At 40.3% G+C, this 13452-nt stretch overlaps 1 protein-coding gene across 4 annotated transcripts in view; it reads right to left on the reverse strand.

Moving 5' to 3' along the window:
* FRMD4B (FERM domain containing 4B) overlaps positions 1–13452 on the reverse strand; it is a 315073-nt gene that overhangs the window by 64063 nt on the left and 237558 nt on the right. For all 4 annotated transcript variants that reach the window (XM_073901535.1, XM_025885439.2, XM_073901534.1 and 1 more), the window contains 2 exons: positions 3331–3387; positions 2477–2499 (listed from right to left, as the gene is read on the reverse strand). In XM_073901535.1, the coding sequence (XP_073757636.1) occupies positions 2477–2499; positions 3331–3387 (80 nt within the window). The remainder of the gene's footprint in view (positions 1–2476; positions 2500–3330; positions 3388–13452) is intronic.

The following is a 13452-nucleotide window of genomic DNA, read 5'->3' on the forward strand; positions in this document are numbered from 1 at the left end:
GGAGACTGCAGGAACTGTTCTACGCGCTTTGCAAATATTAATTCATTTAATGCTCATAGCAATGCTATGGGGTGTGTACCATTAAGATAAGTTCCATTCTACAGATGAGGAAGTTGAGGGCTCGGACAGTTTAAATAACCTGCTCAAGATTATACAGGTAATAAGTAGCAGACCTGGGATCTGAGCAAGGCAGGCTGGTTCGTGTGTCTTTGCTCTAACCAATATACTACATTGTCTCATGGTATTTTTTTTTTCTTAAGCCAGTTTTGTAACAAATTTGGGGGGAAAAATATATTTTCCCCATTCACAGGAGGAAGCGATCACATCACAGGGAGGGGGTGGGTGGTAGCAAAGAATCAAAATTCTGCCTCATTATAAACCCAATGACAAGAGTTCACAGTTCCTTATTCTTTCCTTCACCTCCATCAGCGAAAACTAACGCTTGCTGGCAAAACAACTGATAATTTACAAAGTCGTTCCACGTCATTCATCTCCTCAAAACCACCCTGCCAAGTCACAATTTTCATGAACCCCAATTTACAGATGAGCAAGCTGAGGCCCAGAAGGGACAAACGGCTCACTTAGGGTCACATTGCTAGTTTCTTGACGCCCAGGCTCACGTTCCTTCTACAACTCAGTGAGGTTTAGACAATTTCCAAAACAGTGTCCTCCATCTAATCAGCCTAGTAATCACTCAGGAAACCACCAGGCACAAGGAAAATTTAAAGAAGAGGATTGGTTTGGGCTTGGCCAGACTAACTCAACAACCTTGAAGTCTTAGACAACCTCTGGACTACCCGAGGACTGTCTCTTCCGAGCCTTCAGTCATAGGCAAGAGATCTTCCCCAAGGAAGATCTGTTCCTCCCCTTAATACACTATTCACTTTCTTCAGACCCACCTTAGTCCCAGTGGTCTTTTCAGAGGTTACCAAGAGACAGGGCAGGATGTTGATAATGAGGAGGGCTATAATGATACTAGAATAATTGATAATAATAGTCAAAGTGTTCAGAGAGCTTGCTACGTGCCAGAAACTGCCCTGGGCAATGTTTACAACATTTGATCTCCCGCTCTACGCCCATTAATCTAGGGGGTAGGTGCCATTTTCCTGATGAGGATATGAGGCTTAGAGAGTGTCCATTACATGGCTGGTGGAGAGGAAATGGGGAAGGAAGGGTTAGCAGTTCACAGACTGCAGAAGGTGAGCTTTCGGCCCTAAAGCCCTCATTTATAAATCAACTTCAGACTCACCCCCCCCACATGATGACATTCCTCGCATATCTGATCTTCCTAGGAAATATGGCTCCTCCAAGAAATCCAAGAGCAGAGAACACAGCAGCATGATGTCAAGGATCTAGAAACTCATTTACCCTCCTCTTATCTCCACGTTTTCTTTTAATTAAAAAATAATGGTGTTTATAGATTTTCCTGATATATTTACATATATCAGGAAAATATATTTTTAAATGTATTTTCCTTTCCCTCAAAGCCTATTTCCTAACTTAAACACAAATTTCTAAAAAAATAACAGCACAAAACAAAGCTAATGAATGTGGTGAGCAGATCGTGGTGTGTTACGTGGACTCCTCAGTCATTTTACCAAACTGAATGGGCAGGTGAGAGGATCTGGAGTTTCTGAGGTGAAGTAGTATGCCCTGACTGGACATTTTCAGGCATGGAAGGCATTATTCGGTTATCAGTCCCTTAAGGAGCATACTATTCAAAATCTTGGCTGGGAATGAGTGCTAGGTCATCTGTAAATAATCTACGGGTAAAGTTTACTAGGAGTGGAACATTAACATGGTAGAGGTGAGGCTTTCAATGGGTCACTGGCCTGTGGGCTGCTTCTAATTGGAGGCCTCGCCTCCACCTTTAACCGTTTCGATTTTCTCCGACTCCAACTACTGCATTAAAAGGGGCAGAAAGGAGCAGGTAGAGCATGAACATAAACACTCTGATGAGGCGGCCAGTTAGGCAGTTAGAACCAGTTAAGTGTCCCAGGGGCAACAATACCACTGGTAGGTCAAGTGTCTGAAGGGGGAGGTCCCTGCAGGGCAGCTGCAAAAAGCAAGCCCCCATTAATCCCTTAACTAAGCAGCTGATGGAGTTATCTTTTTGTGCATATGTTATAACTCCTCCAACACAGGATTATTTATAAATTTTAAAAAAGTCAGCACGGCTACCAAAGCTTTTTAGGGATTTCTTCATCTTGCTAGCAGATAACAGAAAATAGAACTTTGGAGGGCTTCTGTTTACAATTCACTGTCACTCTGGCTTGAAAAACTCTAAGAAAGCTTCCTTGCTGGATTCATTCACAAAAAGAATGGGTCCTTATCTGAAGAGGGAAGAGATCTCAGTCCCCCGCCTTGAGATCTACTTTCTTTTGAGTTCGCATCCATTGTTATTTAAAGTAGCGGCATTCAGCTAGGGTTCAGCTAGGGTTATTTTGCATAGTAATATCAGAAAAGGAACCATTACCTGGTATAATCCCCTTTGGCCTCCTGAAATAAAAAACAAAGATGGATGATCAATATGAATTTATGTTAACTAAGCAAATGAATTTCACTCTTGGTCACGTTTCCCTCTTAAAAGTGCCTGAGTTTTGTTTTGAAGAGTGTCCCCGAGGAACACTTTCTCTAGGGCCACGGAGAAGAATGTGGCATTGGTGAGAACACATTAGTATCCATGAAATACTTCATATTCTTTTTTTTTTTTATTTTCAACAGAAGAGACAAATATATCTGAAAAAGCACAGATGATTATTTCTTCTTTTAGGTCTCTAAGATCATGTGATAAATGCTCGTCTATTCGAGCAGCACTTTCTAGTCTGGACACAGACCTTTTAAACCGGACATAGGTAAATCAACGCGTGCTACTTGTTTTCTCTTTTTAAACCAGCACAGAACACGCTTGGTTTTTCAGCAACTAGCGTCTTTAAGCATTAAGGGGCTCTTGCTCTTGCCCTCGACCTCAAGAAAAATGTCTACAAAAGTTACTTAATTTAAATGAAAATTACAGCTCTTGTAACAATTGCTGCTTCCCAAATTCAACTGTTCCAGAGCTCCTTTCCAGAAGTACGATCTAAATTCTCTTCCCCCAGAGCAGCCTAAATTTCATTTTCCTTTGCGACATACAATACCACCCTATAGCTCATGCAAATTATGCTAAAACAGAAAACGGTGGCTCGCTTACGTTTTTCACTGGCAAACTACCAGCTGGCTTAAAAAATCTATCAGCCACTGGCCCATGAGAGAAAGTTTCAGAGTTGCAGGCAGTTCACAAAAACCAACAAACAAAAAGGCGCAGGCAAGAGGTAGTTGGTTGATTCTTACCTGTAACACAAGCGCTGCTAACTTGAAGATGGTTTCGCTGTCCGCTTCGATTTGCCCCTGTGGGGGGTGGGAAAGCAAAGCGTCACTGGACACAGGCTGCCCTAGGTTGTAGCAAATGGCTGTGGAGTTGGGGAAGCTGTCACAGCTTGGCACCTCCAGTTTACAATCAAACGCAGATCATACCATTACAGGGGAAAGGGAGGGGGGCGTGGAGGGGCGCATCCAGGGTTCAGGGGAAGCCACAATGTGTGTGTGTGTGTGTGTGTGTGTGTGTGTGTGCGCGCGCGCGCGCGCCCACACTTTAATTAGCTGTGGGGAATTTTGTTTAGAGAGCGGTATTCTGGAAGAAACACAAATGACTTTGAGGCTGAAAATTCAAACAACTTCCCAATGATTGACTTTTATCCCTACAGGTTCATTTTTAAGCTCTGAAGATTTTCTTAGATTTGTTCGTTCTGTGTTTTCCTGAGATATTTTTTTCTGTGTCACCACATGTTTTTTTTTTTTTTTGGTATACACACAATGCAACTATTATTAAAAATGTAAATTCACTTCGACATCAATGACACATTGTTAAATTAATATTTATACAGTTAGAGACAAAATGTAAAGCGTTAAGAATCAGTTACAGCAAATACTTAGAGAAGACCGAAATTCTGTTCCATTTTACTGAAATCTGATGAACTCTAATTTATCATTTTACCCATTATTTTATTTTTTTCATCCTTTAAGATCTCCCCCCACACCAAAAATAGGAATGTGGGGCCTTGGAAAACAGGAATGCTTTTTCAGTACCCTGGTAGGGATGCATAAGTGTGTGTGGAGGGAATATTGCCTCTAGCAATGATATTCACATATGCCTTCATTTATTTTGTTAAATATCATATACGTTAATACCATTACTACATCATATAATATAGTACCACAATGAATGGTATAGCGGGATCTTCATTTTTAAAAAAAATTTGTTGGGTGATACACTACCTTGTAAGCATTAACATACACTAAAACAATTCCATATAACCTTGCTTACGTGTTGTATAATTAGTACTTGAAAGTGCAGAGTCTTTGAAACTGTGGAACTCATGAGCCTAGAAAATGCCCTGAATTCTTTATTTCTCCCTTTTACCTATTGAATTTGGGCTGAAGAGTTATTCTAGTTGTACCAGGGCATCAATGGTGGGTAATTAAGTAGTTTTAAAGTAAAGGCGAACTAGGTAGGTTCACAGAAGCAGTGAGCTCACTGCAGATTTCTGAAAGGCTTATGCTTTTCTCTCACGTTTCCAAGTGATTTGGATTTGGGGTTCTCAAAAATGAAACAAACTAATAACAATAATTCTTCTAAAAGCCACAAAAATAAAATAAACCAAAAACCCAGGGCGTTACAACGCCAGCTGTGATAATTATGTTTCCCTTATGTCACAAAATGAAAACAAACCAATTTCATCCTGCGACATCTAAGTTTCCTTTCTGAAACCTGAGGCAAGGGATCTGCTCCAAACTTTTTTGCTCTAAAAGCTGACAGGCCCAGAGCCTTGGAATTCAAAGCTTGCTTCTAATCTCTAGAAACAGATTATAAAATCAAAGAGAAGCCAGGTTGATTGCCCTCTGTCTTTCAGGCAAGAGACAGTGGTTTTCTAATCTGGTGAAAGATGATGAAGCATTTAATCCAACAGGTGAGATGGGTGTTGATCAAGACAAAGTTTTACAACGGTTATATTCCTCATGCTCAAAGGAAAATAACAACAACAACAACTCAGGGAGGGGGTCACAGGGGGAGGGACACTCAAAGACATCTTTGAGTTTGAAATTGCACCCAAACTTAAAGTCCTGTTTGTCTTAAAATCTTACAAAAGAGAAAAAAATGGGTTGTTTCGGAAATTAGCAAAACAAAAGCTAAATAAAATATACTGAAAATGACTGCCAACTCTTCTGACCCCCCATGACCCTCTTTGCCTCAGCAGAACTTTAGGTGAGTCATCCAAACAATATTTGAGACACCAACTTTTCAATTTAGTAAATGGAAGTTCAGCAGATAAAAAGGCCTCAGACAGAAACTCTTAAGAATGCTGCCAAATAATTCTCTACCTTAGAAGGGTCATTAAATATTAAAAATGCCGAAATGAGGAGCTGAAGCATGAAAAGTGCCAGGCTCAGACAGCTCCAGAAGAGTGGGGAGGTAAATATGCAACTCACCTGTGGGTTGTTTTTTTTTTTTCCACCTATGCAAGTTGCCACAACACAATTCTGGTGGAGGAGGGTGATGGTGGGCTGGAGGGGTGGGGCCTACCGAACTCTGGTTCCAGGGAGACAGGAGAATCCACGGTTTGGCCAAGCCTTACATTCTTTTATATACTTTGGTCCCTACACCTCACCTTCTTCCTATCCACTGTTCTGGAAATCCAAGGCAACATATTTTGAATTCTAATACTGATTGCCAAGGTTACCTGACTTGTGCAGGGAGCTCACAAAACTGGATCAAGCAAAAATAATACTATTTGCCCCGTTCTCAGCCATTTCGCATGGTGAAATTCAATTAAGACATATACAGAATTCCGGAATTTCATGCCTGAAGTGCAAAAGTTCTTTAGAAATTGCTGTCTGTCCTAGGATAAAAGACTTCTTTTGCTTATAACTATGGCAACGGAGGTAACCTTATAGGGACTGGGCAAGCTAACACTTGAGAGAGGGATCTCTTCAGAGAGAGAAGTAATGGAATCCTTCGTAGGTTTCCATGACTGTCAGGGATAAACAAAGAGGAGCAGAGAAGTGAGTCAGATGATGTGGCTGAATACACAAGGGTAATATGAAACAGTATCAAGTCTTGGTGCTCTACCCTCATGCCTAATTTAGCTGCTTTACGGATCCAGTCCCTAGGTCACTAGGTTCAGGCTCCGCGTTGGACATCTTATTTTTGTCCTTGGCTTGTTAGCTCAGTTGACCAAAACATCTTGCTAATGAGGTAAACTCCAGGTTTTGATTCACAAGTAGAGGAGAATAACAGAAAGTTTTAGAATCTGAAAGGGAATTTAGTGAAAAAATTACTCATATTATTTTAGAGATGATGGCACTGAGCATCGGGGACATGACGTGTACTACCCAACCCCACAGCCGACCGTGACTCTGGGCTTCTCGTCCAGTGCTCTTTCCATTCCGCCATGCACTAGTTAATTTTCTGACTCCGGTGTCAATCTCTCACCAGGAATCTTCCAAAGGCATGCTTTTGATAAAAACTGGAATCAGAGAAGACTGAAAAATGACTCCAAATGTCCCCTTTCCTGTTGATGGGATGGTAAGTTATCATCAAACACAAACACTTAGAATGGGAGAATTATTTCTGAAGACCCATCTGCTTTTTCTGTATTGATGTAGTACTTCATGGAAACTTATTCTGCACAACCGTGGACATGAATCACTTGCTCACAAACTGCTGGGGGAAGTCAGCTTGTTTCCAAGTGTATCACTAATTATCTAGCTATTCTGGGGTTAAGTCTATTAAAAAAGGTAGCTTGTAGAACACCAACAAATAAATGTACAAGAAATGAGAGGAAAACAAAATTATCATTTACAGTCATCATAGTACTAATTATCCATGCAATAGTTTTCAAGAAATAAAAACTATTGTGTAAAAGTTTGGTGAGAAACAGGACAGGGTATTTATATAATCACAAAGTATCTCTCTGGGGAAATTTAACAATAAGGGGGAAAATGCTAGCTTTTCAATGGAGAAGTCTGACAGTACAATCTTTTTTTTTTTTAAGAGTTATTTACTTATTTTAGAAAGAGAGAAAGAGAGAGAGAGCCCATGTGCAGGGCAGAGGGGCAGAGGGAGAATGAAACCCAAGCAGACTCTGTGCTGAGCCCAGTGCAGGGCTCAATCCCACGACCCTGAGATCACGACCTCAGCCCAAACCAAGAGCTGGTTACCCAACCGACTGCCCCACCCAGGTGCTCCAGACAGATACAGTCTTAATCAAGTGATAAGATATCACCAATAATTGGACAGACCAGCATCATGTGCCTCCTGGTAGTATTTATTGAGAAGGACACAACTTCACCTATATATATGGCTGTGTTGGTAAATGTATATGTTTCACAACCAGAACTTGGAGGAGGGGGGATGATGCCTCATTTGTAGCATCTGTTGATATCCATGGTGCAAATACTCCCTCCATAGCTGATGTCAAACTACCAATATGACCTCACAGAAACACGCTGCTGGGAAGTGATGTGAGAATTGGCTCTCACCACCGGTACCAGTACACCACTGGGTAGTATCTCTGCCAAAAATACACCATTAGATCTAATTGTGAGGAAGCATGAGACAAACTCAAATGGAGAGTCATTCTATTAAAATATCTGGCCCATACTCTTCAAAAATATCGATAGGATGAATGCCAAAGAAAGGTTGAAGAACTGTTTCGAAGGAAAGGAGACCAAGCAGTCACAACAACTAAATGCAGGGTGTCATCCTGTACCAAGAGAAGTTGTTACAAAGGGCATTATTGGTACAACTGGACGGTACATTGTGCAACAGTATAGCTTCAGTGTTAAATGTTCTAAATGTGATTACTGTGACATGGTTACGTAATGGATGTCTTTGATCTTAGGCGCGATATGATGAATTATTTAAGGATAAACAGTGTAACTTACTCTTAAATGATTCAGAAAAAAATTACACATCTGCAGGCAAGGGAAGGGAGTGCAAATGTGGCAAAATGTTAATGACCGGTGAATTTAGTTTGAGGGACATACCCCATTTTTTGTGCTATTCTTGAAACTCTTCCATAAGTTTGAAATAATTTCAAAATAAAAAGTTTGTAAAAAGCTGACATTTTCCCAGAGCGCTGGATATCTATTTGTCTTGACTGCCTAGTACCCATCCCCTTTTCTGGGCAGAAGAGCCTATTCTTTTCAGAACTGCTTCTTTCCCTACTGGCTTGTGTGCAAACACAATCATGGTTCTGTGGACAAGCAACGGAAGCTGGTCCAAAGACAGTCCCAGGGATTTTCCAAATTAGAGCTGAGGGAAGAAACTCTCTCCCACTGTGTCTCAGGGCAAAGTTGGGCAGACGTGAACCAGAGAGAATCACTGCCTACAGACAGAGAGAAAGGGACTTCCTGACATTGGTAGTCAACTGCATCTACTGCTCAACCAGGCCAGACTTCGAAGTCTGGTTAAAACTCAAAAATTGGCAAGAGCAGAGACTCGGATGCTGCTCAGATGCTCTCGCTTTGGTTTACCACTAAGCCGGCAAACAAAGAGGGTAAAGAACAGATGTGATAAGCACACAGATGAGTGAATGGATGTAGCTCCCAGGAGACTTTTTATTTCCTTCTGTGGGCACATCTACATGGAGGAGGAATCTGCCAGATCAGAGAATTCCAGAGATAGGGACTCACTGGTTTCATACAATTAGTCTGGTGGTGGTGGCGGTGGCACATCAACACTTAAGAGCTACCCACTATCTTACAAGGCAGTTCTTGCTGGCCCATAGAAGGATCCTTCCCTGTGCTAGTTCTGTCTTCTAGGGGTTATGGTGCCCCTAGGAAACCAGGCCATGACTACCACATCTGCACTCCCCCCCATTCCCCTTGTGTAAATGGACCAATACTTTGTCCTTTTTTGTCCAAGCTAGTGGTGAGAGGTAATGTTTCCGGAGGATGGTCTCGATATATATTTTCCATTTTGTTCTTCTAGACAAGTTTTGCAACCTTGGGGTAATTGACATTTTCAGTTAGATAGTGTTTTGGTTTTTTTTTTTGTAGGGGCTGCCCTGTGCATTGTAGGGTGCTGAGCAGCACCTCTGGACTCTATCCACTAGATTCTGGGAGCAGCTTCCCCGCCCACCCCAGTTGTGACCATCAGAATTGTCTCCAAACATTTCCAAATGTCTTCTGCATGGCAAAGTTTCCCCAGTTGAGAACCAGTGACCTAGATTCTCAGTTTTATTCCTGGATTAAGCTAGAAGCATCAGAAACTTACAAAACTGAACCGTAAGTCTTGTCCCAAGGTAAAACTGCTTTTGTGTTTTGGCTTCTAGTGAGAAACTATATAGGAAGCAACCCTCAGAACCTCATTATCTTAGTAACTCTAGGTGTGTTGTGGAGGATATAGATAATTACATCACGTACTAGTCCTTCATGAGGACCCCTGGGAGAAGTTTCTGGTTTTTAAGACCAGTAGTGACTGCGCTCCTCTGAGCAGCTGCTTTGTTTTTGCCTTAATGACCACTGTGAGTTATGCAAGTGATCATAACTCCTTCTTTGCTGTGGTTCTTAAGAGAAGTTGGGTTTCAAATTCAATGCTTTATATTAACCATGCTAAATGTTTTATACCAACCTTAACCTTGGCAGTATCTAATTATTTCTACTTTTATTTTCTCACAAGTAACTCTGATTTCATCACTGACTATATTTTAAAGTGCTTTTTTCTTTTTTATGGAGGTCCATACAGTAATATGCACAAACCTTAGTGCACAGCGTGGTGAATTTTGGCACATGTATACACTCATGCAATCATTACCCAGATAAAGATACATCAAACACTCTCACTAATTTTTCCATCTTAGGGAAACGTATGTATTTTTATATGCCACATCAAACAAATAAAATTATTTTTGCTAATTAGAAAACTATCAATACTGCAAAATTGTTGCAATTTGCAATTCTTTGATTACTAATCAATTTGAGTCTCTCTCTTGCAATTGCTTATTATTTGCTATTGCCTGTGTGAAGTGACCCTGTGTTCACTTACCTATTTGAGAACTTAGTTTTTGTCTGAGCTACCAATGTTAACCCTTTGTGTTGCCTACTGGGTAAAAACTGTATCCTTCAATCTATTCTCCCTCTCCCGACCTGTGAAGTCAGACGGGACTGGGGCCCATCTCCCTCACTGGAAGAATCTTTGGGGTTCTGAGCAAGCTGTTTTTCCGAAACTCAGTTCCTCATCTGCAAAATGGGGAACGATAATATTGAATTTAGTGGGCTGTTTAGAACATTAATGAGGGACAAATATAAAGCCTTTATCATAAAGCCTAGGCTCAAAGATTCTTTCATTGCATTCTCTCTGCACTATGCACCATGTTGCTTCTTACATTGTTCCATATTACTACATCTATAGTAATCTACTTTGGTCTGGGACACTGTTCAATTTTTGTGTTGTTCTGTAACATTTCATCAATGTTCCATTATGATATATCTCAATATCTAAGTGCTTTAATTTTCCATAATAATCTTTAACATTCTCTTTCACGTATTTTTTAAATTTAAAATAATCTTGTCAAGTTTAAAAAAGTATTATATATGTATATATAATATATATATATATTATATATATATATATATAATTTGTCTTCCTCTTTGGAACCATGTGTGTCTCTACTGAAGTGGATTTATTAAAAAAAATAGCTTTATAGTGACCATAAGGTTTTATGATATACTATAAAGATCACACACATCCAATGTTAGGGTTAATACTCAGTATTTTATATTTTCCTTTATAAAGGGACCACCTTTTTCCTTATATTTCCTGGTTGTCATTATGTAAGATTATTATTTTTAGCATATTTGACTACCATTAAATTTCTTCACCAAAGCTTATAATGCCAATAAGTTTTAGCTTATTTATTTCCATTTTGTAGGCACATAGTGAAATCGTCTTCAAATAATATTTTGGTGTACTTCTTTGCAATGTACTTGGTCCATCTGATTGCACTGCATGAATTAGACATTTTACTTAACACATCCAAAACTATATTCTTCTCATCACTGCTGGTGGATTATAACTTAGTTCTGGACCAACTTTTTGGCAAGGTCTACCAAACCTTAACACACATATTCACGATGGCCCAGCAATTCTGCTCTTAGGTAAACACCTGACAGACATGTTTACATATGTCCCCTAAACGATGGACACTAATGCTATTTGTAATAACTAAGTACTGTACAACCCCAATTGCCCATCAATGAGCAAACGAACTGTGGTATATTTAGACTATGGACTACTATTCAGCAATGAAAGCGAACAAGCTAGCCTAAACTACGTACAATACGGATGAATCTCAAAAACATAATTTGAGCAAAAATAGGCCAAACGTTAAAGAGCATAAGTGGTATGACTCCAGTTATATGAAATATAAAGTGACCCAAAAGTAATAAATGCTATTAAAAGTCACGGGAGTGGAGGGATTAATGACTGGAAGAGAACATGTTAGGGGCTTCTCAGGTGGTACTATTCTGGTTACTTGATAGTGATGTTAGTTGCACAGATGTGTTCAATTTGTGAAAGTTTGTTGAGCTGCACACTTAAATTACGTGCACTTTTCTATATGTGTGTTATACTATAATATACAGCTGAGAAGCAAACAAACAGAACTCCTGACCTTCCCTAAAGCTTTTGTCATCTTACTTAGTGACAGTTCCATCTTCAGTTGCTTAGGTCCAAGGTCTCATGGCACCTTCGGGCATGGAGCTGAGCAGTGAGCACCTTGTATGAAGTATTTAGTGATCCTATTTGCACCTTCTCATGCATTACACACCTTATCTATTTTCTTTATTGTTTTTCTTCCCACCCACTATCACCCCTGTCTCATAGGTAAGATCCTTAAGGGCACGGATTTTTATCTATTTGGCCCTAGCTATATCTCCTGGACCTAGAACACTGCCTAGCACAGAGCAGGTGTTCAATAATATTTGTAGAAGATCAACTAAAAGAGTAGTGAGGTAAAAAGTCGATGGAAGTATTTTTCTTTCCTTTTAAAAAAGGGAATGCTTCTTGTGTTTCTTGATTCACTATTCAGTTGATTTGCCTTGATTTTCAACTCAGAATGAGTTTCTGAACCATGAGAACACAGCCCAGGCTTCACCAGCTATGGGCACTGTAAGCTAAGTCCTATGTGTCAAGGACTCAGTACGCAAACTCAAAACACCAAACACAAGTTGGTGTTAGATGTCAGAAAGTCTTTTGCTCTTCTGGCTTCACTTTCTAAAAACATAAAAGGAAAATAATAATACCTGTCTCACATGTTTCACGGAGTTTGAGGACAAAAAGAAAAACAAGATATAAAAATGCTTTGGAAAAGGAAAAAGCATTACAAGTAAAGCCAATAAGTACAGGTGTTTCTGTGGGTGTGTATCACAGTTTCAAAGACATAAGCATTATGACCAAAGTATCTGGGCAGACCGCTTCTCAGAAACTTGATCACAATGAAGATAGGAGCAAAGAGAAAGAGAAAGTTTTGCAGCATGTGAATTAGTGCTTGTTTGTGGGAGGATAATCAAAGGAATATACGGAAATGGAAATGAGAAAGAAGGGAAACTAGGCAGACCGCACTTTCCCGAGGATCAGCCCAGGTATGGTTCATGCAATGCATTTTATTTTTAGGTGGACAGGTGACACTTTTTTTTTCCCCTTGGGATGAACTTCCAACTAGTTTAAATACAAACCAGATCTTGATTTCTAAATACCGTTCTCCCTGGAAAGGAAAAATGGCTGATTCCAAGGCTACAGCAATAGGAGCATTTTGATCATCAAAATGAATGGCAGAATGGATGATAATACATTGATGGGGTGTCTGGGTGGCTCAGTCGGTTAAGCGTCTGCCTTTGGCTGAGGTCATGATCCCAGAATCTTGGGATGGAGCCCCGCATCTGGTTCCCTGCTCAGTGGGGAGTCTGCTTCTCCCTCTCCCCCTGTTTGTGCTCTTTCTCTCTCTCTCGTGCACATGCACATGTGCTCGCTCACTTTCACTCTCAAATAAATAAGTACATTTTTTCAATACAAAAAAAAACCCCCGAGGTATACTGACATTGGCCAGCCTCTTTGCAAGAAACACTGAGAACCCCCATCACTTACGCAGTATTCCTGCCACAAGGAAATTATGTTAGACTAGTGACCCGCAAATTTTGGTGTGTAGCAGAATTGCTGGGACAAGAGCTAATGAAGAATACAGAGGCCCAGGCTGACTGAAGTAAGACAGGATGAAATAGGACAGGGTGTGGGTCTCGGCATTTTCACCAAGTTCCGAGATGATTCTGAGACACGTCCAACACGATACATGTTTTAAACCATTGAATTATACAAATCCATACACCAGAAATGGAGAGACATTCTGCAAAGCA

The sequence above is a fragment of the Callorhinus ursinus genome, unplaced genomic scaffold (genome assembly GCF_003265705.2).
Source record: "Callorhinus ursinus isolate GAN/ISIS: 27379988/994484 unplaced genomic scaffold, GSC_fseal_2.0 scaffold15, whole genome shotgun sequence".
NCBI lineage: Eukaryota > Metazoa > Chordata > Mammalia > Carnivora > Otariidae > Callorhinus > Callorhinus ursinus.